The sequence below is a fragment of the Solanum dulcamara genome, chromosome 3 (genome assembly GCF_947179165.1).
Source record: "Solanum dulcamara chromosome 3, daSolDulc1.2, whole genome shotgun sequence".
NCBI classification, from domain to species: Eukaryota; Viridiplantae; Streptophyta; class Magnoliopsida; order Solanales; family Solanaceae; genus Solanum; species Solanum dulcamara.
Window position 1 is genome coordinate 74,520,323 of NC_077239.1, and position 27,545 is coordinate 74,547,867.

The 27,545-nt window shown below is 32.6% G+C and overlaps 2 protein-coding genes across 2 annotated transcripts; one reads left to right on the forward strand and one right to left on the reverse strand.

Moving 5' to 3' along the window:
* Nucleotides 1–8,914: 8,914 nt before the first annotated feature.
* Nucleotides 8,915–11,577, forward strand: LOC129881784 (transcription factor bHLH120-like). The gene is made up of 3 exons (XM_055955894.1): nucleotides 8,915–9,585; nucleotides 9,954–10,304; nucleotides 11,480–11,577. The coding sequence occupies exons 1-3, from the start codon at nucleotides 8,983–8,985 to the stop codon at nucleotides 11,546–11,548; spliced, it is 1,023 nt and encodes a 340-aa protein (XP_055811869.1). The 5' UTR covers nucleotides 8,915–8,982; the 3' UTR covers nucleotides 11,549–11,577.
* Nucleotides 11,578–17,033: 5,456 nt separating this feature from the next.
* LOC129881785 (potassium transporter 5-like) lies at nucleotides 17,034–20,069 on the reverse strand. Its single transcript, XM_055955896.1, has 8 exons — nucleotides 19,932–20,069; nucleotides 19,590–19,815; nucleotides 19,234–19,482; nucleotides 19,048–19,101; nucleotides 18,695–18,955; nucleotides 18,433–18,600; nucleotides 18,055–18,309; nucleotides 17,034–17,917 (listed from the first exon to the last, which is right to left on the reverse strand). Exons 1-8 carry the CDS (start codon nucleotides 20,067–20,069, stop codon nucleotides 17,034–17,036), a joined length of 2,235 nt encoding a protein of 744 aa, XP_055811871.1.
* Nucleotides 20,070–27,545: the final 7,476 nt, after the last annotated feature.

Consider the following 27,545-nt stretch of genomic DNA (forward strand, 5'->3'; position numbering starts at 1 on the left):
TACCATTCAAACAATTTATTAAGCAGTTTCTTGAAATACCATCAGAGTATAATATATTCTGATGGTATCAAGAAGGAAGAGGCAATGTTTCAGCAAAATTGTTTGATACCATCAGAGTATATTATATACTCTCATGGTATCAAATGCGCGAAATAGTTAAAAATAAGGAATATGAAAGTAATGGATATCCAATGATAAATAGTTTTCTTTTTTGGGTTATAACAATAATTATCCCTTAAAATTACTACAAAATAAAATTTAACCAATAAATAATGTTTGCCAAGTAGAGGTCTTGACTCCGTTAAGATTTGTAAGATAAGGTCTAACCTCTCTTACTTTTACTTGTTTTTTTATAGGTTCTTTCATTAGTAGTAAAAAAAGTCATTCAATATAACATTTGACGGTTCAATATTCACTTTTAACAAAAAGAGTCAAAAAAAATTATAGAGAGAATGTATTAAGAAACAGTTCACTCTTATCTAAATGCTAATTTGGGCTTCATAAAAGATTGAACTATTTACAGGATTATTCTAAATGTTATACTATATCTATATAAAAATTATCTCCATATATTATAAAATGTTTACATGATATGCTATAACTTTATAAGAAAGTAATCTCGGAACTACAACCAAACAAAATCCGGACGGTAACTCTCTTCTTATTCATGAGATATTAATATCGAAATTCAAACATAAACATATATAAGTGCACAAATTGAATGATTCAGACAAAAAAAATTATGTTGGTTCAGCCATCTGTGTGCACAGGAATATGCCTAATATTAAAGTTTGTTGCTATTTGTAAAATTACAAGATTACCAATAAGTTCACCTCACATAAGTTAATTTTATATTTATTTTAATTGTTTAAAAAGACTACTAAGAAAATATTAGTATTAAGTTCATTAAACATTTGGCTGCATCTCACGCAAAATGGTTACAGAAATATACTAGCAACAAACATGTCAACAAGCTGTTGCATTCCACGCATCTATAATAGGATTTTTAGTCTTTAGATGAACGCACTTAATGCTTCTATAATATTGTTTTGGTCTTTTGATGAATCTAATTTGTCGATATTTATCTGTGGGTCCATTATTACTGTGAGAAAATATTGTGAGAGTAGTATTTTAGTGAGTTGTGTGAAATAAAAAAGTATCATCACAATTATTATATCATATTTACCTCTTTATAATATTTGATGTGGTTATTACTCTCTTGTTATTGCTATTTATTTTGGGTCAAAGTTTTCTCATTAGCGAGTTTTGTATACTCTTTCTCAACAATGTCCCAAACAATTACCTGGTATTGTGACTAGAGTTGTACAGGCAAATCAATAAACCGCACCAAACCGACAAATCGAACCAAATCGGAAAAAAAACCCGACTAGTGGTTTGGTTTGACTTGGTTTGGTGTTTGAAAAAAAAATGACTATTATAGGGTTGGTTTGGTTTTAACTAAAAAAAAAGTCAAACCGAACCCAAACCGACCCGATTATAGATATACTACTTTTAAATTATGTTATACATAAAAATATTTATTAAAATGTAATTTATAAATATTTTTTAAAAAAATTTCATAATTTTTGTTTTCTTTCTTACATGTAGATTTGGACTTGAAAAGCCCATCTAAATAATATACAAAAAAAGCTCATTTTATAAAGTTATATTATAAAGTTAAAACTTGAAACAGTGTTCTGCCTCCATCTTATATGTTGATATTTTGTACTAGAACTCTTTTTAAGAATCACCCCTCTATGCTTTTTATTAGATACTATGAAAAACTCAAAAAAACCTAAAAACTCGAGAAAAATTAATATCGAAAAACCCAACTTTTATTGGTTTGGTTTGGTTTGATTTATAGATTTAATAACCTGACACAAATAATTTGATTTGATTTATAAAAAATTCGAATCAATCCGATTAGGGACCTTTAAGATATTAACTTTGCACTTATATATATATATTTGATAATCCATTTGATTATATATAGAAATAACTATGAAGTTAATATCCGCCGAATCTTTCAATTTTTGCACTTAAATATGTTTTGGTCACTGGAATCATAAACAAGATACCCTTATTAAATATGATGGACTCAGGCAGTATATACACACAATTTTATCAATAAATTAATTGGGTAAAAAATTGAATATCAGGCTGAGTACATTAATGGCAACTATATGTTTTGTAGCACCACTTGCCCCAACTACACGTATTGGAAGATGGGATTGAAACATTCCAGGAGGTTTCAAATTATGGAGTATAACCTTGTGATAGGAAATGATTAGATGAAGATAAAGGGTGTATATGGATCGGATTGATTTGAGTTAAATATCAAATTGTATAAATTATTTGTGTTGGATTTTAAATCTATAAATCAAATTAAATTAATAAATTTTGATTTTTTTTGAGTTTTCTGGGTTTCTTGATTTTTTGAATTTTTTTGATAAAGTATTTAAATAAACATATAATTAATTTGCGCTTCAAATATTTTTTTAGTTCTATCAAAATATAACTATCTAAAATGTTTATTAAGAAACTAACGCAAAATATGATATGAGTGATAACACTAAAAAATTCAACAAAAAATAATAATGAAATCTCATAAAACAAATATGGTAAATAAATAAGTCATAATGAAAATGATCATAAGATAAAAACACTAAATCATCCTAAACTAATTCTAATAAGTATTAATTATATGACTAAACATTAAAGAAAAACTAAAATTAGGTTATATATTTTAATTATCTAAACCAATGTAAAACTAAAGAACAAATATTCAAAATTATTTTCATTCTTACTGTTGAATTGATTGTTTTTTTGTTAGTAGTAGCATTGATTTGATTTTGATTTGAGCTTTATTAGAGTTATTAATATCTCTAGAGTATGGACTATATATAAACTTTATTGGACCATTTGAAATTCTAAGTCAAACTTGAATTACTATGTTAAAAGATAAAAACTATGAAAAAGTATAAATTATATCAATGTAAATACTTTTATGTATAAAATAAATTTTGAAAATGATATATATAATGTCGGGTTAGTTTGGTTTGGGGCTGACCTTTTAAAGTTAAAATCAAATCGATCCAAGTATAGTCGGGTTCTTTTTCAATACCAAATTAAGTCAAACCAAATCACTAATTAGTTTTTTTATTTTCAATTTATGCTTTGATCCGATCTTTAATTCGATTTTGTTCACCCCTGATGAAGAAGTTCTAAATTTGATGATGGAAAAGGATGTATGATATTCATTGGAAGAAAGAGGGACAACGTGATTATTTTCTTTTGGTTTTTCATTCGGTGTTCGAAGCTCATAGAGCTCCAACGAAATTCGGATCGCACATTACAGTAGTCATTCGAGGGTGGCGTTTCCAATAAGATTTTTTCCATACTCATGGCTCGAATTCGAGACATTTGATTAAAGATGAAACAATCCCACCACTACACCACAACCCATGTTGGTCGAACTATCAAAGACAAATACCTTATTTTCATTAGGGAGATTACACCTAATAGACTAATTGTGAAACTATTTATTCAAATTGGATTCAACCCAAAATATTCACCCTTAATAGACTCATGACTCAAAATATTTATCCTCTTACCTCACCTTTTTCCTTTTAATTTCACGCATGACGTCATGCTGACGTCAATATCACTGCTCCTCTTTATACTCTGATGGTATCAAACAATTAATTTTTTCTTGATACAATCAGAGTATAATATTGTAACACCCCTCAAAATTTTTCCTAAAATTTGGGCCTTCTTTGTACATGTATGGGGCCCATCGTATTCATTTCAAAGTACGTGCTTGAGTTAAGATGAGTCCCCGAGAAAATTAAGAGCGTTGGAGGTGATGTGGGGTCATTGAGGACCCCTAGGACCGAGCTAAGTCCAAAAAGATCCGTCGTGGCTAAGTTTAGGACGAGTTCATATAAGGGTCGACTTTTAACGACCCTATCTTTTGAAAGACGTCAATCCGGGTGGCCCACGACCTATCAAATTAAAGGTCGTCGAGTCTTCTTTCCAACGCCACCAAGAACGTGAATTTTGGAGTTTGGAGTCAGAAGATATGACGATCGGAAGATGAACTAGCACGACAGGAATTCTATTTTGGCCTGGGTTACAACTGCTGGGGAAATGGCCTTGGCGCTGTAAGGGCGCGACGCGCCACTATCGCGCCAGAAACATGCCTCAGTAGTTTGGTCCCTGGCGCGACGCGCCACTAAAAGTGTGCAGGGTTTTTCAGGCCAAATTCCCAGAATTTAGAACAATGGGCTTGGCACTGTTAGGGCGCGACGCGCCACTATCACGCCAGAAACATGCCTCAGTAGTTTGGTCCTTGGCGCGACGCGCCACTAAAAGTTGTGCAGGTTTTTAGGCGTAATTGGCCTTGGCGCTGTAAGGGCGCGACGCGCCATTATCGCGCCAAGGGCATTTTGGCCTAATTTTCAGAATTTGGAGGAAGGGAAATTTGGGAAATTTCCCAAATTATATATACACAAGCCTTGTGTATTTTGGGATCATTCTCTTCAGCCCCTCCCTCACTCTAAAAGCCCTAGCTTCTCTCTCTTCTCTTTTTCTCCACTTCAAACCAAAAAGGAGTCCAAGAAGCTTCAAGATTAGAGTCCTCCATTGAAGACCCAACCTCAAGGTTTTCTCCAAGTCTTCACTAAGGTATGTAAGGCTATCCAAAACATGGGTTGAGTCCACCCATGTGCCCTATTCTTGTTTTGAGGTTAGATATTCATGAAAATGGAGTTTCTGGGTATGGTACATGTTTGAATGAGTTTTGTCTCCATCTTATTTAATTATTTATGTGTCAATGTTGTTGAGCTAAGAGGTTCCTAAAATGAGCCCTTATGTGAGTATGAGATGATGAAGAAATGGGTTTCTAAATATGTTTTATTTGTCTTATTAATTATGTAGATTTGATAAAGTATATTATTTTCTTAAACATGTTGCCTATTATAAAAATGTCGATTGAAGTCTTGAGGATGTGATGAGTCACAAGGATTTTCTCAAATAGATGGAGGTAATGATTGAGTATATCTAGATGATGTATATATGTGCATTTAAAACTTCTTTGAAGATGTGATTGAGATTGAGCATTGAGATTGAGATTTGATTGTGATAGAGTTGATGAGTTGACAAGGTTGTAATGAGACTTGTTGATATGAGTTGATTGAGTTGATTTGATGGAGTTTTATGAGCACTGAGTCTTGGGAGGAGTATCGAGCACCGAATTGGGCAAGAGTGTAGTCCATACTCGAACCCAATACCTGTGTTGCCAAACGTAGGGGGGATTGAACCGTTAAAGTCGGATGCTTCCCCGAGAGCTTTTGTCCTGACATTATAGGACCTGGTTGGATTGGATCCATGAGTGTTCGATTCGTTCATACCCTGGCAAGGTATGAACGAGCGTGGCAACGACGTCGCTTCGTTGTACCTTCACTGGCTCATAAGTGTTGGTTGTCGGTTAAGAGAAACTCCCAAATAGGTTTTGATAGTACTCTGAGTCAGATTGAGTTGAATTGTATATGATTGGCCCAGTCTAAATCATATTCTTGTTTAGACTTAGGACATTTGATTGAGTTGTCATTCCTTTTGAGTTGAGCTCCCGAGTTGATCGATTCTTCTTTGATGTTCGTTGTATTCGGCCATTTTACATACTCGTACATTCCATGTATTGACGCCATTTGGCCTGCATCATTTCATGATGCAGAGACAGGTACTAGAGATCATCAACCGGCGCTCCGTTGAAGATCCACTTACACTGCCAGCCAATCGGTGATTCCTCCTAGTTTCCGAAGGATATTGGGCCTTCTTATACAGTTTTTGATTGTCTTTTCTTTATTTAGATTGTCGGTAGCCATGGGCTTGTCATTGGCACCTTTTAGACTTGAATAGAGGCTTCATAGACTGGAGTGTGAGGAGGTCGGGCGGTCATCTTGAGGAGTCCTATATTGATTACCTTCTTTAATTGTAAATGTTTGGCCTTCGGCCCTTATGTTATGAGAAGTATTTCTTTAATTGAGCTTTCCGCTGAGAGAATGTGCTTGAATGAATGAGTGACTGTACCAAGTGGTTCGCTCGGAGGTCAGAAATGGCCTTCGGGTGCCGGTTACGTCTAGGGTACCCTCCCGGGGCGTGACAAACATGGTTTGATGGTATCAAATAGTTTTGCTGAAATACTATCTCTTCCTTCTTAATACCATCAGAGTATATATATACTCTCATGGTATCAAACGTGTATTTATGTCAGTGCCCCTTCCTTTGTTCCTCTTTGATACCATCAGAGTATAATATACTCTGATGGTATTAAGAGAAAGAGACAGTGCTTCAGCGAAACTGTTTGATACCATCAGATTATATTATATACTCTCATGGTATCAAATGCGCGAAATAGTTAAAAATAAGGGGTATAAAAATAATGAGGTATTCAATAATAAATAATTTCCTCTTTTGAATATAATAATAATTATCCCTTAATTTCATTATTTATTTGTTAAATTATGAATGAAATATGAACACAATAAAGTAATTTAATAAACAGATTTTGAAAGCTCGATAAACATGCTAATATGAATTGGAGGAAAGAAAAAATTTCCTGGTTTTAAAGCCCCTTTTTAGATTTTAGACGTGTTTGTCTGATGTTAACTTTAAGTCATAAAGTTCTTAAAGTCAGTCAAAAATAAAAAATTAGGATTTCTAACTTTTTTTTCTAAGTGCTTAAAGCCGTTTTGTTTGACCATGGAAATTACTTTTATATCTCTTATATTTTAACTAAATTCCCAAACTACCCTTTTATTCTTTTAACCCTAAAATTCAAACACTTATTTTCAATATAAGCACTTTTATCCAAACACTCAACTGCTTATTTATAAAAATAACTTTCAGCACTTCAAAATTCTAATAGCACTTCATACATAAAAGTTACTTTTTTTAAGTCCATTTAAACGGGCTCTAAGTACTGCTCAATTATTGTTCTAAAAACAATTGGAGAAAAATGTTGTAATGCATTAATTAGGGACAAATATTAGATAATGTAGACCCACCATTTTATAAATTGACTCTGTAAATTGGAACTAAATGTCCGAAAAGGTTATCAAATTCCAGGTATTTAATCTCATCCTATTATTTGAAGTTATAAACTAATAATATAATTTTCCCAGATATTCGTGGCATAACAAAATAACTAATGCACATGTAATGTTATCTTCTAGAAAACATTTGAATTTTTTAATAAATTTTCTTAACTTGTTGAATTGTATTGATTAGATGTGAAATGGAAAAAAAACATATAATAACACAACTCTTTTGCACCTCACCTTTTTAGACTATACCTAGCTAACTTATTTCGCAATATTAAATTCATTGTTTTAGTATATTTTATTTCTAATTGCACTGTAGCAGAAATAATTTTAATGACAATAAATATACATATTAATAAAGAGATATAAAAAATTTATTTATATTAGTTAATTATCATTAGATTCAATGTCGCTATAAATTTTTGGGAAACTTATAAAGATTATTAATTAACTCTAAAAATATATTTAGCTGTAATTAAGTTATTATCGTTAATTAATTATCACTAAAGATCATTTTTTATATAATATCGCGGAAAAAATTATATAAGTTTTCTAAAAGGACAAGAAACTCTATTAAATACTAGTAATTTTTTTATCAATCTGGTTGACTAAGAAAACAAGGCACGAAAATCAGTTTTTTTTTATCTATAATATAATTTTAGAAAAAACATAGATACAACTTTGGCCACCGCATTTATCACAATGGCATCGCTGGTTAATAGAGCGGGAAAAAAATAAGATATCTTGATTTAAATATTAACGGTGGCAAAAAGTTTTAGGTACGAACTTTCATTTTTAAAATTTTAATGCACAAAATCACTTAATATCTTTATTAATGAAAGATAGAAAATAACTGATAAAATATCGGATATGCTTACGTAAGCACCATAGTTATAAATAAATTAAGAATCTTTGACCACAAGGAAGTTTATTCCAATTTAGGTGCAAATGACTAGCCAAAATACATAACTAAATAAAATAAGACAACCTCACAACTAAGCTTGTCAACTGGCCCGGATCAACCTGGATCCGGGTCATTTAACCCGATAAAAGCCCGGGTTGGACCAGCCCGGTTGGAGGGGCTTGGGCTAACCAGGCCACTGTAATTACATTTTAGAAAAAATTATGTGGATAAGTAAATTTATACTAGTTAATTAGTTAATATAATTATAGTTTAATTAAATTATCATTCGCCACTAACTTACAATCATAATACGTGGTCCTCGTGCAGAATTTGTATAATCTAGCTCTCAATTGTATAAATCCAGAATTTGTATGATTTGGTTCCTAATTATATAAATTCAGAATTTTCCTAATTGTATAAATCTAGAATTTGTATATGGTTACCCTAACTTGAATATAATTATTCTATTGATACATTTGATTTGAATAAGTTCTAAAAAATTTCTAAATTTATAAATACAGAATTTATATATATTTATCTTATTTGTATATTGACAAATTATATAAACGAAAATATCTAGCAAACGATACTATAGCTATAGAACGTGATTAAGCAAACTATAGCTAAGGAGTATAATCAAGATATTTGTAATAGCTATTTGTGAAATTTCCTCTACATTTTAATCTATTAAATAATTTAGTTTATTTTTCAAGTAATCTGATAATATAAAAACTCTTTTACACTCTGTCAAATCTATTAAGTATTTAAAGAGTGGATCCAAATAAATTAAAGGGCTAGTGTGAAAGCAAATGGTGGGACTAGAAGCGTAGAAATGACTAGTAACCATTAATTAAAAAAATCCAATAAACAATTAGTATATATATATATATATATATATATATATCTTCTTCTTTAGCATCTTTCAATTAAACTACCAAAAAGAAGATCAAAATCCATTAGAGCTTAATTAGTTCAATGGACAATAATTATCTTTGGGAGATCTTCACTAATAATAAACAAAACATTAGTGAAGATCTTGATGATGATCATCATCACCACCTACTTCAGATTCCTAATTTCCAATTAAATGGATTTTCCCAACAAGATAATAAAGATCTCATAGAGGATCATGTTGGTTCGTCAGTTATTACGTCTCAATTTCAAACAAGTTGTGATCAGCTATACAAATCTTCAACCGTCAACAGAAGTACTTCAATTATTACGCCTCAATTCCAAACAAGTAGTAATTGTCTATATAAATCTCTAATCAGTACAAGAAGTACTTCAATTATTGCGCCTAAGTTCCAAACAGGTTGTGATCGGTTATATAAATCTTCAGTCAACAAAAGTACTACAATTATTGCACCTGGTCAGCTCCAGACAAGTTGTGATCCACTATATAACTCTTCAATTGATGCTGAAAGTACTAATCTTGATAGTACTAAGGAGGGGTTAAGAAGTGATGAATCAAATAAGCTCAAGAAACTTGTGCATAGAAATATTGAAAGGCATAGAAGGCAAGATATGGCAAAACTTGTTACTTCTCTAAGATCTCTAATTCCCATTGAGTTCATCAAGGTGAGATAACTAGAATCTATTATTTTTAGTACTTTCATTTTCCTCTCTTCTTTTTTTCTTATAAGATTTATTTTTTATTTTTTTGAAAAAATGTTAAGTATATGATCATTCAAAAAAAAAATCAAGATCAACTATATAATTAACCATATATATTGAACTTTTGCACTGACAATAAAAATAAAATATTTACATTATCAGTATAATTTAACATGTTGTACATGTTATTTATCATTCACATCTATGCTTATTACTAGAATTATCTGTAAATGGCTTGATTGTGTAAATATCTTTTACCTCGTCCGCACACAGACCTTAAATATTTTTATAATTAGATTATAATATGATGTGAATTTTTGTTGTTAATATAGGGTAAACGTTCAGCATCAGACCATATGCATGAAGCTGTGAATTATATAAAGTATCTTCAGAAGAATATACAAGAGTTGGATAATACAAGAAAAAATATCAAGAATATTATTTCATTGGATGATCAAAATAAAAGTTCAAAAATTATTAATTTTCAGCAAAATAATAATTGTGTCAAAGTGAATAAATGTGAAGATGGTATGGAGATTTTGATTAATGTCAACAATAGCCATAAAGAGGAAATATTTTCTTTGTCCAAAGTGCTGAGATGGCTACATGAAGAAGGGCTAAATGTGGTTACTTGTGATAATTCCAAACAAGAAGAATGGACTTTCATCAGGATCCAATGTCAGGTAAGAAAATTTAAGACATAGTTTATATTTCAATATTGCAAATAATAGTTTGTTTATTAGTATTTGAAATACTTTTACAATATATTCTTTTCGTTTCAATTTATGTGTCTTGTTTATTTTTTTAATTTATCGATTAAAAAACATTTTTATATTAAAATTTTAATTTAAGGTTTTCATTCTATACCTTAAATGGAACTCTCATTTAGAAATGACACAACAATTGAGATATTTAAAACGACAAGATTTAGAAGATATTTTTGATATGTTAAACATAAATTAGTTTAATGTTACAAGATTATTAAGAGTTAATATTTTTTACATTCGTACATTTCGTATCCAAGCAAACTAAGAAGCATGAGATGAAATGAAAAGAGGGTTTGATATTATGTATGTCCTAATAACACAAGAGGGGTGAATTGGGTTGTTCCTGATTTTCGCCTAAGTAATGGATGAGGTTACTTTTTTGTTTCTTATTATTAATTAAAATGTGGAATTGTAAAGTGCATTAAAGTAAGAACACTAGATTTTTACATAGAAAATATCTGCTTCACAAAAGTGAAAAATCACGATGTACACATCTGATAATTTGTCCCAAAAAGTCACTAAAATAAATGAGCTTCAACAATTACTCCAATTAAATACAATTCATTTAATTGGCCCAATTCACTTTATCTATCATCGAAAGTACTCATTAAGTACAACAAAAGTATAATTAGTGAACTAATGAAAACTTACAAAACATCAGCTTATTTTTCGAGTGGAATTTATGATCAAATATATTAACTTTACTTCCAAATGTTCTTTTTTAACTTCAAATATTTTTCTTATTTTTTTCACTTCAATCAAAAATTGTCCAATCTATAGTAAATGACACAAAATGAATACCCCGTGAGTATTTGGTTTAGGGTTCTTATCCAAGTTTTCTCATTTACGGTCAAACATCTATAACAATTATTTTTTATAATAATATTTTAGTATAACGGTCAAAAAATTAAAATCGATTTTTATTTCATATTATGTTCTCTAAAATAGCCAAAAAAAATATCCGGACCAACAACACCATTGTAATTATAAAGAATTTTTTGTATATATACTCTTAGAATTAAGGATAAAACATGTTGTGCTTATTTATAAGGAATATTTACTCTTCAAATAAATTAATCATTTTCTTGCAGGTGAGTGATATATCATCAGGTCTCACTGTAGTTGGGCTGCAAAAGAAACTGACTGATGTGGTTAATTAGCGTGAAAAAAGACTTGGATTTAGAATTTAAATTTGATGCGTTTGATTTTTAAAATTTTTAGCATTGATTTAGCTATATTTTTGAAGTCATGATTCAAAATCTATATACTCTATTATTTGCTAAATTTCATAGTTTTCACGTCTGTATATATATGTATATATTTATATATATATATATCTATATTTCATGTTTAAAATATTGGATTCAGTTCATAATGTACATTTAGTCAGTGGCATATACAGGTTTGTGGGTTCAACAGAGAATCAGATCGAGCTTCTAGACTATTGTTTTGTAAAAATTTGTGTGAAAATAAGTATATGATCGTTAGATATGCATTTAATTTCAGAATTTGCTCTTTAAACTCATAAATCAATAACTTAGCACCTAAATTCTGAATTTGTCACTATTGTATGTAGTTTGTCAGCGTGAGGACCACCCTTAGCACTAGCGGGGCTACATAGATCAAAAGGTATTCAATTGAACACTCTTGATTATCGGAAAATTATAATGTACATGCAAAAAATTATAATGCATATATTGAGAGAGAGCAAAAATCTTGAAAACTCTTGACAATGTTCTTGATTTCACCACTCACTCTTATGATGGGTTTATCCAGTGTTTGGTTGGGATAAAATCGTCGAATAACTTATCTTGAGATCGGATTGTAATGTTATATTTATCCCAGATTAAAGGTGTAATGACCCGTCAGGTCATTTTGAGCACTACAACTATTTTGACTCTTCCCATAAAATTTTAAATAAAAATTTTAAACTATCCGTTAAACTATCGTTATTTAGTTGAAGGATATTCTTTTAAATAATTAATTTATGTGGTGATTTATTATTTTAGTAATTTATTTATTAATGAAAGACAATAATTATTTTTTTATTAGAAGTGGGTCATACCCACTACTCCTTAAGTCCATAAAATTAGGTTGGATAAAATAGTAGCAGTATTTTATAATCTCTAAAGTAAAAGAAGCATGAAAGGAAAGGAAAATACCTGCGGCGTGGCCAGAGAACCTTTTTGTGTGCTTCAGATAAGGATTCGTGTAATTCTTTATGTATATATGGTCTGATTGTTAGTATAGTATGGTGAGAAGAGTGGGAAAATTAATAACAATATATTGTCATCTTGACATTGAACAGAAAAAAGGAAAAAGGAAAAAAAATTGAATTGAAAGTGCTGCCATCACGTGGGCACTTCAATTGCTGTGTAAAAGGGAAATTTATAGGTGGTATGATAGGAAAGGGTTGTTGTTAGTAATGTAGGGTGGAAAGGTTGGACAAAAGTATTAAAAAATTTAAAAGAATATAGTGTCATTATGTTGAACAGAATGAAGGAAGAAGAATTTTTTTTTGAATTTGGAAGTTGTTGTTCACGTAATTTTCAATGTGTTCATTTTTGTTTTTAATGGGCAATTATATGTGATAATTTTTATGAGTGGGTAATGATTAGAATTGATATAAGGATATAGGGTGTAGGATTTTGAGGTTATTAGATTGTGATTTTCTGTGAGAGGTTCGTAATTTAGCTTATATTCTTATTATTATCACTTGATGATTTAAGTTTGATATATTAAGATAGGTAATTAATTATAGATTGAGGGTGAGTCTTTGGGTCTAGGCTAGACATATAGTAATATGGATATTTACAGATTCATTTACTTATGAATAATGCATTTTTGGAAGATTTGGAACGTTCTGAGGCCTTACGAAAAGGAAAGGCAAAATCTTGAGGATTGGTGACACGTATTCGGCATTCGAGGTATGTTAAGACTTTCAGACTTCGTAGAAGAATGTTTTTCTAATTAAAGATTAAAAATTGAAATAGATAACGGGTAAGGGCGAAAGATGGGGTCTCGTACCAATGGTGTGACGGGCATTGGTACGAGTACCAGTGTTATAAAGAGAAAGTTTATTACTATAGAATGAAGGATTGAAATCCGAGAATGTCAAAGCATATGGGCATTAGCTGATGTATTATTGATTTGGTTTCTTTTGTGTAATTGTGCTTCTTATTTGAACCCGTATAATTGATAGTTGAGGTGATTATATGTCATACTGATATTTGATTTATTGAGGTGAATCATTATCCCCTATGTTGTTGATATTATATTGTGCACATGCATTGACATGAGATTGAGTATGAGTAAAGATTTGACACGTGGAGACCATCCGTGAGAGATCATTTTATGGTTATAAGTTGGGCACGTGGAGATCGTCCATGCTGGGGATGGTTTGATTTTATGATAGTGCGTTAAGATCGTCCACACAGACACGTGGAGATCGTCCTGTCGGTATATGAACCTCGCGAGTCCTCCATGGGTCACAAACTCTCGAAGTATATTCCGAGAAGTATTGTGTATATACGGTTGTGAGGTTACTTGGTATTTGAGGCATATCATCTCATATGGTGTTGCATTGTATCTCATTATCTTCTTCTTTTTACTTGATTATGTGTTAAATATTTTGTGACGTTTGATTACCCCTATTTTGGTGAGACTTGATTGATAAGTATAATGTAGAATTACAAAATTTGAGAAGAAATTTATATATACTCCTGTCACTACTTCTTCGTTGTCAGTCAATGAGACATACTGGGTACACATGGTTTCGTACTCTTACTACACTTGTTGCACTCTTTTGTGGTGTAGATTCGATTTCGAATACGAGCGCATCTCGTGGAGCTTTTTGAGTCCAAATCTTGGGTGGTATTTTTAGTTTTCTGCATTTCATACTTATGAAAGACTTAATGTATGGGATATTTTGATTGCCACTTATTCTTTACTTTATTTAATTAATTAAATTGATAAAATGGTTGGGTTGGCTTATCTATCGGTTGGGGACATAGGTGTCATCACGATTTGTGATTTGGGTCTTGACAAAAGGTGGAATAACAATTCTGGAATAATTAATCTCAAATAAGGTGTTTCCAACCAAACGATCGTTAGTGATATATATACTTGTTAGTATTTGGATCTATTGTTGTATGCAGTTTCTATTATAAGGACTTAAGTTCAGTGCTAAAATGTATTGAGAGCATGTAGCTAAAAGTAAGACACCTCCTAGCTGGCTAATGTCCTTGCTTGCTTGTTAAGTTATATAAATGCCAACTTTGTCTTTTAGAATATTTGATCGCATAAGATATGGGCATATGAATAATTAGTGTACTGTACCGAGAATTTTTTATAAGCAGTGTCGATATTTGAAGAAGTGACACAAAACACGTTTTAGATATTTTTTCTGTATTCTGTTACTCAGACTCTCTCCAAAAATATTGTAGCGCCCTTGTTAGATCCTCCAAAAATGCACTATTTTTGGAGGACCTGACATGCATCAGTCGACTTTTTTTGAAGAGTCCGAGCAATCTAAGATATGATATCTCAATTCAGATTAAGATTGGTTCTAATCCAGCTATTGCAGATATCTTTCAATTCATACACAGGAACTTGAAAAAAACTATCAACTGAAAGGTTTTCGGCTTCCTGACAAGACAGATTTTGAATCCAGAGATACTTAGAACTTGAAACATTTTTGTGTACTTGCCAAAAGAACATTTTATATGTAATAAAATTACAACATTATGTGCCTCATGAAAGCACCAAACGAAATCAAGGCACTCCACATGATGCTTGAGAACTGATGTTTTGTTTTGTTTTGTTTTTGTCCTTTTAGCCAATTATTCCCCCAAGAAAAGCTCAAAACAGATGTGATCAGGTGGTTGTTACAATACGGAGGAAAGAGGGGTAGGACACCCTGGAGGGCTTTCGAGGGCAGAGGAAGACGGGTGGATTATAGAGCTAGGGTATAAGGGAAAATGGAAGGCCCATCGGGAATTGCATGTACAAGCCAAAAATTGTGCCAACATTGATAGAAAAAAAGAGAAACTTCCGCACCGCATCATTAACGGATGTAGGATTGAAGATCAAATCTAGGATTCGAGACAAATCAACCTTCACTATCATCTCGAGGTGACGCAAGGAATTGTTTTACATGTTCGTTGTTTAATATCTTGGTTGATCAAGAAGTTTGACTAGTTTCTCCTCGACCTACAGTACTCTTGTACATAAAAACATGGAAACGGGGTAGCAATGGATATCATGTACTTTTGAAAAAACTATCCGAAACATGGCAAGGGAAGACACAAACTACATGTAAACATGGTGGAAATCATGTACCACAGCTAAAAGTCCAAACCATGCTGAACTCTTACACTCATTGACACATAGTATATGCCAACAACTCTTGGTATATGCTTAACAACAGATCATGCTCATGCTGGATTGCAAGGCGCTCGACACCACTCTTTTCAAGAAAAATTTCCTCATGTGTAAATAATAATTTCTAAGAAACAATACGCGCACACACACATATATGTGCATATACATACAATAAGACAGACACCAATTGAAAATAATACAAAGTAAATATCAAATTGGTCAGAAAGCGAAATCCTAAAACCAAACCAGTCCCAGAACTAACACTATACAGGAACCAACTAGTACAGAGGACCAGGTTCTTTACCTTGCAACAACTACCTATCACAATTTCATATTTGTTAATCATCAAAACTCAATTTCTAAAGCAAACTTTGACGACCAGTAACTGCTTGATCAAAAGTTACATGAATCTATGGTACTTGTTTAACCTCTAGTATTAGAGGCAAATCTGTGATTGAAACATAAAGTCAATATTGATGAACATCATAATAGCTGCTCAAACATTTATCAATTATTTTACCCCCTAAAAAAGACAAGTTTCTTCTCAACTGATTCAATCAAGTAGCACAGTGAGCTACGTACCATTATATATCGAGTACTATTACTTCAATAAATTTCATGTTACTTGCAATAAAGTGACAAATTTTGGAGGATTATTAAGTTTCTTCTTCATAACTTTAGCAATTACATAAATAAAGTTGAACTATCGTCATTTAAATAAACAATACATGTTCTTCAAAAGAAAATAGAAAGTATACAGTATAATTTTTTAGTGAAAGGTGTTTACCTGACCACACTGTAGCTCCTCCCCAGCAAATTGGGGTCCAACTAATCAGGGGGGGCAAATTAGTGAGGAGAAATTACAGCATACACACTAAGAAATAAACACAAAGAAGATAGTATTACTTTAAACTATTTATTCTTTAGATTAAATATCATATATGGTACAAGATAAAAACCAAAATGTTTTGCTAGCCAAAAACAACTACCTATTTTCTTAACTAGACATATCTTGATCTTCTCTTTTCTTCGAAACAAGAAAAAACAAAATACAAATACTTAAGCTTATTCTCTTACAAAATTTCATAAGCACTTAGCTTATCCCATACAAAATCCAAACAAAACTAAGAAACAAAAAAAATATTTTTTCTTGTGCAAGCACCTTTTGATGATGTAAGTTGAACATGCAGGGTGCCTCTCCTTGTTCCCTTTAACTGAATGCACATTTATTTTAAACCTTAAACTTTTTCAAAAAAATTCATCCTAAAGCTCACATGTCATTCCAACTTTCAACATGCGCTTCGTTGGGATATCGAATACTTTGTTACTCTGCCTTAAGTTCCTCTTGAGGAAATTGTATGCATAATTGATCACCATTCTTTTTGTTACACTAGACCCTTTGCTAGCGACAACGTCTTGTTCTCCTACCAAATGAACCACCCCCATATTAAAAGCTCTCTCAAGCATATCGACGTCCTTCTCAATTAAGGAAGCAGTCTCTCCTTGATTGTCTCCGTTTGCTGCGATTGAGAACTTGTAATCTTCCCTGATAAAGTGTTTTAGCCTCTCTACCAATAAATTCTCAATGGGCTCTTCCTCATTGCGCATATCATTGTATCCATAACGTACCACACAACGGAACACGTAGAGGTCATATGGTTTCACCCTTCGGAAGAGGAACCTTTCTTCTAGTGGCACTTTGCTTATGGGAAGTGATTTGACAGAAGTGAACACGAGGACAGAGTGTAAAGCAGGCACATTCTCAACATAATGCTTGAAGATTGATGGGATTCCGTGTACTAGTTCAGAGTAGAAAATGGCAAGCCCTGGAAGGCGATGTGAACTTGTCTCCTCCATTGTTTCTTTAACTTTTTCGGGGGAGATCATGTTTACTAGCTCGTTGTGATATTTCTTCCTGTACACATAGTTCCATACGTACATGACAAACATTAGGAACAGAGCGAAAGCTAGGGGAAGGTAACCACCTTGTTCAAACTTGTAAAGGACTGAGCTTAGGTATGCAAGCTCAACCGAACCAATGATTAGAACATAGGCGATTATAAGAAGAATGTGAGTTTTCCATATCAAGATCATGACTAGTACGAGGAAGCACGACGTTAGGAACATCACAAACACCACCGCTATTCCTGTAATCGAACAATATACAGATCGAGTTAGTAATAAGGCAAGTCCCCTGCCTCTACGTGTTAATTTTATACTGTCAGTATACATAAGTTAAATCCATAGAAGAAATAGAGTTAAAAGTTCGAGAAAGTGGCCTTACCGTAAGCATTGCCAAGCTTTTCAGTAGTCTTGAATCCAATAGTGACAAGAACACAAGCGATCATGAGAAGGTTATTGATTTCAGGAATGTAGATTTGTCCGTGATGCTTGGTTGATGTATGCACGATTTTAACACGAGGAAAGCATCCTAAAGCCAGGGATTGCTGGATTATAGCGAATGTCCCAGAAATCAAGGCTTGACTTGCTATGATGGCTGCTAATACTGCTATGACAAACATTGGCCAATATATACTCTCTGCATTTATAAAGCAGAAAAACAAAGAACCTCGAGATGTCAATTCCTTTCCCCTCATGAGAGAAACATTAAGTTACTTACAATATAAAGAATTTTTATACTATCTATGTCAATTTTACTTACTTGGTATGGACGCGTAGAAAGTATTAGCAACATCATCAGCGTTTTTCATTAAATAGGCAGCTTGACCGAGATATGCTAATATGAGCGCCGGGTATGTGACAAAGCACATACTTATCTGAATAGATCGGACGCTAAAATGGCCAACATCTGCAAATAGTGCCTCAGCTCCTGCAATTTTTTTTGTTCAAAACTCATTTAGTTCTCTTCTCAATTAGTACTAGTAAATTTCAACGTTGTTGGTAACTGGTAAGGACATTTTTACCTGTTATGCACATAACAACTCCACCAAGGGAAATCCAAGCCTCTTTTCCATTCCTTTCAAAATAGGATACGATGTACATAGGATTAAGAGCTCGGATAATAGTGAGATCATAGAGCGCGAAGTTGTAAACTCCAATACCAGCAATCAATACAAACCATAAACAAAGTATAGGTGCAAATGTGTAACCAACTTTTTCAGTTCCAAATCTTTGAAACATGAAAAGAAATATCAAGATGGCTACTGCAAGCCAAACAATCCTGGCTGCATCCCACGAAAACAAACAAACGATTAGTAAATCGAGAATTAAAGCAGATAAAGAAGTTGCAATTTTCATAAACAGATGCAAAATTTACATTCAGTCATGACTTCTGGAGCAGCTGCTTTGACTCCTCCAATAGCAGACAAAACTGGTCACATCATTTGGAAAAAAAGAAGAAAAAAATTACTTATTAGTATCATAAACTTCCATAATCCATGTGTTCTAATTCGTATAGTTTCTGTTAGAATAAAAAAAAAAAAGGAAACAATTAACGACGTGCCTGAAATACAGGGCGTGAGGACACCATCACCAATAACCATGGAAGTACCAAGCATTGTTGCAATTAGCAGAAAGAACTTTGCGAATTCGCTGTTTTCTAGCGCTGATTTAAGACTTGATGCCCGACGTGTACGTCTATCAGGCATATCAAGTTTATAAGTCGACACATCGTTGTCTTCTGCCATAGTACTCGGAATTAATCCCACCTTGGAAAATCGGCATATCAATGAATACAAAGCGAACGTACCACCTGATCAATTAAAAAAACAAAATCATGAGTTAAGAAAAAAGGAAATTAAAAGCATTGTACAAGAACAAAACTAATAATCATGAAATGTGTATGTGAAAAGTACCCACCATCTCCGTTGTCGTTAGCTTGGAGAACGATGAAGACATACTTGACAACAGGGATCAAGGTGATTGTGTATATGATGAGAGAGAGAGCGCCAAGTATATCATCTTCGTGTTTTATTCCTTGGAGAAAGATGGACGAAAACACGTACAATGGTGACGTTCCAATATCTCCATACACCACTCCTATGCTCTGGAATGCAAGTTTCAATAGCACGGACAATCCCACTATCTGCTCAATCACAAAAATGTACATATATATTGTTTTAACTCAGTAGATCGTAACAGAAAGCAAGACCACTTTGCCACTTACAATATCCAGTTGTGTAACTGAGGTAGGTAGCATACCTTTTTGGCATCGGGCATCTTGCTGGCTTCGACATCCAAGGAGTCATGTCGTTTTAACGTCTGGCTAGAAGCCTTCTTTCCCTTGAGTTGTAGTTCCTGAGGAACGTCATCTTGGTTTTCGCCAATGTTGCTCCCCATCTTCTTCTTTTTTTAATTTATGAAAAAAGATTATTATTATTATTTTTTCCTTTGTTTTGAAAAAGCTGATCAAATCAAGAAAATTACAAGTTATTGAGATGTAGGTGGGAGACACCAACGAAATGCTAAAGAATGATTGAGTTCGAGATCAAACACCTCATAACTCAATCAATTACAAAATTTTCGCACAATCGTTTCCCAACACTACAATTCTCTTATTAAATCATACTATGAAGCTGATATCAAAATCTACTTATTGAAAATGAGTGGAAAATGTATCTTATTTATAGGAGAAGAAAAGTGCCTTAGATGTCATCATGAACAATAAACATACCAATGGACAAACGCGTTTAACGCATCACTCTAATTTCTCAAACTCACATATGTGTTTTCTCGAATCTCATATCATATGTATCGTTTGTTAACTGATGGTCAATGTACGTAACTAAAAGTTATAAAATAACTAACTCATTTTTATTAATGGTACTCGTTCAGTTACTTTATGTGACACTATTTGACTTGACACGGTGTTAAGAAAAATATGAAGACTTTTGAAAAAAAGGTGACATTCTTTTTTAGATGAACTAAAAAAGAAAGGGTGACACTTAAAATAGGACGGAGGAAGTATATATTGTAGGTGACAAATGGGTCGATTGTGTTAAATTTGGGCGGATCTAAATGAGTTGAGTTAATAAATAAACGGATTATTAATCCACCCAAAAGTAATTGGGAAAACTAAGTTCATGCCCCATTAAAACAAAATAATTACAAACAAATATCCCTTTACAATTTATACCCCCAAGGCATGAGATTTACGAGCAAGATACTGTCGCAGTATCAATATACTGACATGGTATCATTGAGGTTGCTTCAATCCTTAATGATACCACCACAGTATATCTATATACTGTCATGGTATCATTGATTTCTACTTCAATTCTTCAACTACATCTCCATGAAAACCATCATATACTGGCATGGTATCATTAAGGATCGTTTCATACAAATGTTGAATGATACCATCACAGTATATATGTATACTATGATGATATCATAAAGATTTTCATAAGTCATTCGATATTACATGAATGATACTACCACAGTATAATCGTATATTATAATGATATTGAAAATCCTTAATGAGACACTTTTAAAATTCTCAATGATACCATGACAATATATTGATACATTGTCAGTATCATATAGGATTGAACTTTTTTTAAGAAATAAAAATAAAATAATTAAGAGAAAATTATTAAAATCACAATCTTATTTATCAAACTAATTAGTAAATTTATTCTTTATGATACTCTGTCGGTATGTTGATACCATATCGATATTATATAGAACTGAGCTTAATTCTCTGTGATACTCCATTGGTATATGACACCGGTATCATGTAGGGTGGACATTGACGTTAGCATGCCGTCAGCGCGTGAATTTAAAAATAATTAAAGGGGGTCTAGGGGTAATTAGTTTGGTCAAACGGGTATATAAAAAATTATTTAAGGAAGGGGAATGGAGTGATAAATAGTTTGTTTAAAGGATCCATTTTGTGTAATTTTCCCAAAGTTATTTGAGCTAAAATGGGCTAAAATACGAGTCAAAACTGAACTTACCCAACTCTTTCTAAGTTTTATTTGTTCTTTTATATTTTTTTTAGTACCTAACAAAATAAATTCTTTATTATGTCTATATATAACATATTAAATAAAAAAATATTTTGATAAGATTTATTATGGATCAATTTGAACTAGATATCAACCTAAAAATGGGCTGAAATGGATTAAGTTGAGCTAAAATGAGCGGGTTAATAATCAGTTCAAACTTAAACGAATTGAGCAGATTGTAATTTTATGCGCTAATTTTAGCACCTATACATACCATGAAAGTTTTTGAATTTAGAAAATCAGCAAGCAAAATATTCGTGGAGTGTATCTATACTTGCTACCACGAGTGACAATTACATTTTAATACTTTTTGTAAATGTCACTAAAGTGTATAGCGACATACATTGGATTCAATGATAATTAATTAATGTTGATAAATGCTTTAGCATTTTTTGTCAATATGCATAATTATTAACGCTAAAAATTATTTTTGTTATGGTGCAAGGTTTGCTAAAATTAAATTAAAAAAGTATCTTTAATCAAATTAGATTTCACGCATAATTGATATTAATTAAAAGTGTCGCGGCAAACTATAACCCTCATCTAATTATAATTTTTTTCCTTTTTCCTCTTTGTAAAAAGCAAATTACAACTAAGAAGTTCAAGCACATGAACATTACTAGATAGAAAGAAAAAAAATCACTCATTTAACAAAATCAAAGAAAGAAAAATAATGAATACCCAAATAATTAAGAATACTAAAATCCTTAAAAATCAACACTAAAAAAAGGTTCTTTTTGAAGACCCTTTTAGAAATGGTACAAAACAAGAGAATCAACTTCAGCAGTTAAGCCAACAAGCACAATTAAATAAAAAATAGAAAAGGGAAAAAATCACAAGATATTTGAGATAAAAAGACAGAAAAGAGTAAAAACAATTACCTCTTTTTTTCACTCTAGGTGTTTTGAGATATTTTTATTGAAAAATGAAAGAAGGTGAATTTCTTAAAAATTTTGGGAACTAAAATAACCCGTATTGATTTAAATGAGTCTGAATGGTGTTAATACTCTTTTTATAGATGTGATTCATTCAGACTAATCTAATTAAGAGGCTTTATAAAGAAATAAAATAAATGTAGTAGATTGAGTCTTAATGATTAAGATTCAAATCTTAAAAATAAATTCATTTAATAAATTTAATTTTAATGATTAAGATTCACACCGCTATTAAGTGCAAATAAATTAAGCCTATGTTTAGAAACTATGTTCAATCCATGTGTGACAATTTTGTTTTGTTTTATTTCCTTGAGCTGAAAATATTCCTTCGATAAATAAAAAAAATACTTTTTTTAAAAAAAGGACCATGTGGACAAAAAATGTCCATGTAGCAACTAGTGCATATCATACATGTAAAACTTACCAAATAACCATGTATATAAGGTAATTAGGATAAAAGTTAATTTAGGTGTATATATTGAATATTAAAAGGTGTAAGGTGAGTCAGAATATTATGTCTTTTAAATTTAGAAAATCAGCAAGCCAAAGGAGAAATTAAAATCTTTGGCCACTTACAAAATGAATAAAAGAAAATTGTCTTTTTAAATTTTTTATGTATAAAAATAAAAAATTATTATGTGTAAAAATAAAGATTTCTCGTAAAAAGGATATAAAATTAAAAAAATAAAAAATATATATAAATCATCTACAAAACCATTTCTCTCCAAATACTCAATACTACCTTCGATCTGAAATAATTGTAAATGCAAATTGAATTTATCTCGAATTATTTAACGTTTTAGAAATACAAAAAAAAAAATCAAATTTATCTTTACTATTTCAAGTAGTAAAGTGTTAATTGGATGAGATGTTTAAGGAGGAATAAAGGATTACAAATATACTCACAGAATTTCAGGCTATATATTAATTATTAAATATCATTCTTAAAGGTTGCATAAAATATCTTAGAAGACAAGATAATTTACGGAGGGTTCCATTTATTGATCTCCTAAATATGTAATGTGAACAAGTCTAGTAGTATTTGGTTATTAACATGGACTGTGCTGAAATAGTTGAGATCCTTTCATTTTTAATTAAAAATTTTGAGTTCGAATTTTCAAAGAATAAAAAAAAAATGTTGGGAGCACTATTGAAAAATATATACCAAGAACATACAAATAGATGAAAAAAAGGAAGACTTGATAATATGAACAATGAACACAAAATTAAAGGTTTGAAACATGTACAATATGCTTTCATAAAAATGATATTTGATCCCTCTTCTTATGCTATATTGCTATGAGTTTGTATATAAATAGTTTTAATGGATTTATGACAAACTCATAAATTTTTATAAAGTAAATAGTGAAAAAAATTCTAGGAAAGCAAGAATTTGAACTTGATCTTTTTGGAACAAAAATTTGGAGTGAAAAGAGTTCTAGAGAATGTTGCAGACAAAGAATCTTTGTAAAAGTTAAATTGAAAATTAGATGGAGTTCGCTTTAAATAGAATTGACGATAACTGAAGAATGAAAGGATACGATTTTCAATGAAAAGGCACCTCTTTATTTAAAATACTTATTATTAATTTTCTTTAAATAAAATTTCAACAATTCCTCACTTATTTAGATATATATTAGGACACAAAAATTAAATTATGTTTACATATAAAGTAATGTATCTTTCAATTTGAACATTACATTAGTATAATATCACTAGACTAATCGAAGTCTCACGCAGCGAAACAACTTTGAACATGTTGTTCTTTGTAATAACGTATGTGACATTATACATATGAACATTTTGTTCCTGCTTTACGCTCAAACATGCACAACACTTTTATGGTCATGTGCTATTCAAAATTCATAAATATTTATGATAGTAACCTCATCTCTCAATTAAAGCGACATCACGTCTATATTCATATAGATAAAGTTGAGTATCTTTGGCCTATCTATGAAATCATAAATAAGCTAGAGGGTTCCTCATTCCTAATTTTGTTATGTAGAGATTAGGCATAACCTCCTATATTTTACTTTAGCCTATTTATGAAATTCTAAAACTTTGACTAAAAAGAGTAAAAAATGAAAGTTAATAGTCAAAAATTAAATTTTCAAAATATTATTAATAAATAATAATCTATAACATAAATACTTATTTTATTTACCTTGGTGATGGATGGATTGACGCGACAAATTCAGGGTGAGGTGTCATGGTGTATGCTTTTCGCGGACGACATAGTCTTGATCGATGAGACTCGTAGCGGAGTTAACGCTAAGCTGGAGGATTGGAGACTAACCTTGGAGTCTAAAGGGTTTAAGCTGAGTAGGACCAAGACAGAGTACTTAGAGTGCAAGTTCAGTGAGACACCTCAGGAGGTTGGCACGGAAGTTAGGCTTGGTGACTAGGCCATCCAAAAGAAAAGTAGTTTCAAGTACCTTGGGTCTATTATGCAAGGCAGCGGGGAGATTGACGATGATGTCACACATCGTATTGGGAAAGGGTGGATGAAATGGAGGCTTGCTTTCGGTGTGCTATGTGACAAGAAGGTGCCTCTACAACTTAAGGGCAAGTTCTACAAAGTGGTGGTCAGACCGGCTATTGTCACGCCCCGGGAGGGTACCCTAGACGTAACCGGCACCCGAAGGCCATTTCTGACCTCCGAGCGAACCACCTGGTCCAGTCACTCCTTCATTCAAGCACATTCTCTTAGAAGGAACTCAATTTAAAGAAGTACTTTTCATAATATAAGGGCCGAAGGCCAAACATTTACAATCAAAAGAAGACAATAAAAAAATAGGACTCCCCAAGATGACCGCTCGACCTCCCCACACTCCAGTCTATGAAGCCTATATTCAAGTCTAAAAGGTGCCAATGACAAGCCCATGGCTACCAACAATCTAAATAGAAGAAAGGACAACAAAACTGTACAAGAAGGCCCAATATCCTCCGGGAACTAGGAGGACTCACCGACTGGCTGGAAGTGTATGTGGATCTTCAACGGGGCGCCGGTTGATGATCTCTAGTACCTGTCTCTGCATCATAAAACGATGCAGGCCAAATGGCGTCAGTACATGGAATGTACGAGTATGTAAAATGGCCGAACACAACGATCATCAAGGAAGAATCAATCAACTCGAGAGCTCAACTCAAAAGGAATGACAACTCAATCAAATGTCCTAAGTCTAAACAAGGATATGATTTAGACTGGACCAATCATATACAATTCAACTCAATCTAACTCAGAGTACTATCAAAAACCTATTTGGGAGTTTCTCTCAACCGACAACCATCACTTATGAGCCAGTGAAAGTACAACAAACCGACGTTGTTGCCGCATCCGTTCATACTTTGCCAGGGCATGAACGAATCAACAAATCATGGATCCAATCCAACCAGGTCCTATAATGTCAGGACAAATCTCTCGGGGAAGCATCCGACTTTAACGGTTCTATCCCCCCTACGTTTGGCGACGCAGTTATTGGGTTCGAGTATGGACTATACTCTTGCCCAATTCGGTGCTCGATACTCCTCTCAAGACTCAATGCTCATAAGACTCCATCCAATCAACTCAATCAAATCATATCGACAAGTCTCATTACAACCTTGTCAACTCATTAACTCTATCACAATCAAATCTCAATCATATCTTCAAAAGAGGGTTTAAATGCACATATATAACATCATCTAGCTATAACCAATCATTACCTCCATCCGTTTGAGAAACATTTGAGGCTCATCATAATTTCAAGACTCTAAATTTGACCTTTCATATTAAGCAACATGTTTAAGAAAAATAACATCCTTTATCAAATATACATAATTTAGAAGATCAATAAAACATATTTAGCAACTCATTTCTTCATCATCTCATACTCACATAAGGGCTCATTTTAGTAACCTCTTAGCTCAACAACATTGACACATAAATAATCAAATAAGATGGGAACAAAACTCATTCAAACATGTACCATACCAAGAAACTCCATTCCCATGAATATCTAACCTCAAAACAAGAATAGGGCACATGGGTGAACTCAACCCATGCTTTGGATAGCCTTACATACCTTAGTGAAGACTTGAAGAAAATCTTGTAGTTGGGTCTTCAATGGAGGACTCAAATCTTGAAGTTCTTGGACTCTTTTTTTTTGTTAGAAATGGAGAAGAAGAGAAGAGAGAGGAGCTAGGGCTTTTAGAGAGAGATTGGGGGCTGAAGAAATGGTCCCAAAATGTACAAGGCTTGTGTATATATAATTTGGGACAATTCCCAAATTGCCCTTCCTCCAAATTCTGAAAATTAGGCCAAAACGCCCTTGGTGCGATAGTGGCGCGTCGCGCCCTTACAGCGCCAAGGCCAATTACGCCTAAAACCTGCACAACTTTTAGTGGCGTGTCGCGCCAAGGACCAAACTACTGAAGCATGTTTCTGGCGCGATAGTGGCGCGTCGCGCCCTTACAGCGCCAAGCCCATTGTTCTGAATTCTGGGAATTTGGCCTGAAAAACCCTGCACAACTTTTAGTGGCGCGTCGCGCCAAGGACCAAACTACTGAGGCATGTTTCTGGCGCGATAGTGGCGCGTCGCGCCCTTACAGCGCTAAGGCCATTTCCCCAGTAGTTGCAACCCAGACCAAAAATGAAATTCCTGTCGTGCTAGTTCATCTTCGGATCGTCATATCTTTTGACTTCAAACTCCAAAATTTACGTTCTTGGTGGCGTTGGAAAGAAGACTCGACGACCTTTAATTTGATAGGTCGTGGGCCACCAGATTGATGTCTTTCAAAAGATAGGGTCGTTAAAAGTCAACCCTTATATGAACTCGTCCTAAACTTAGCCACGACGGATCTTTTGGACTTAGCTCGGTCCTAGGGGT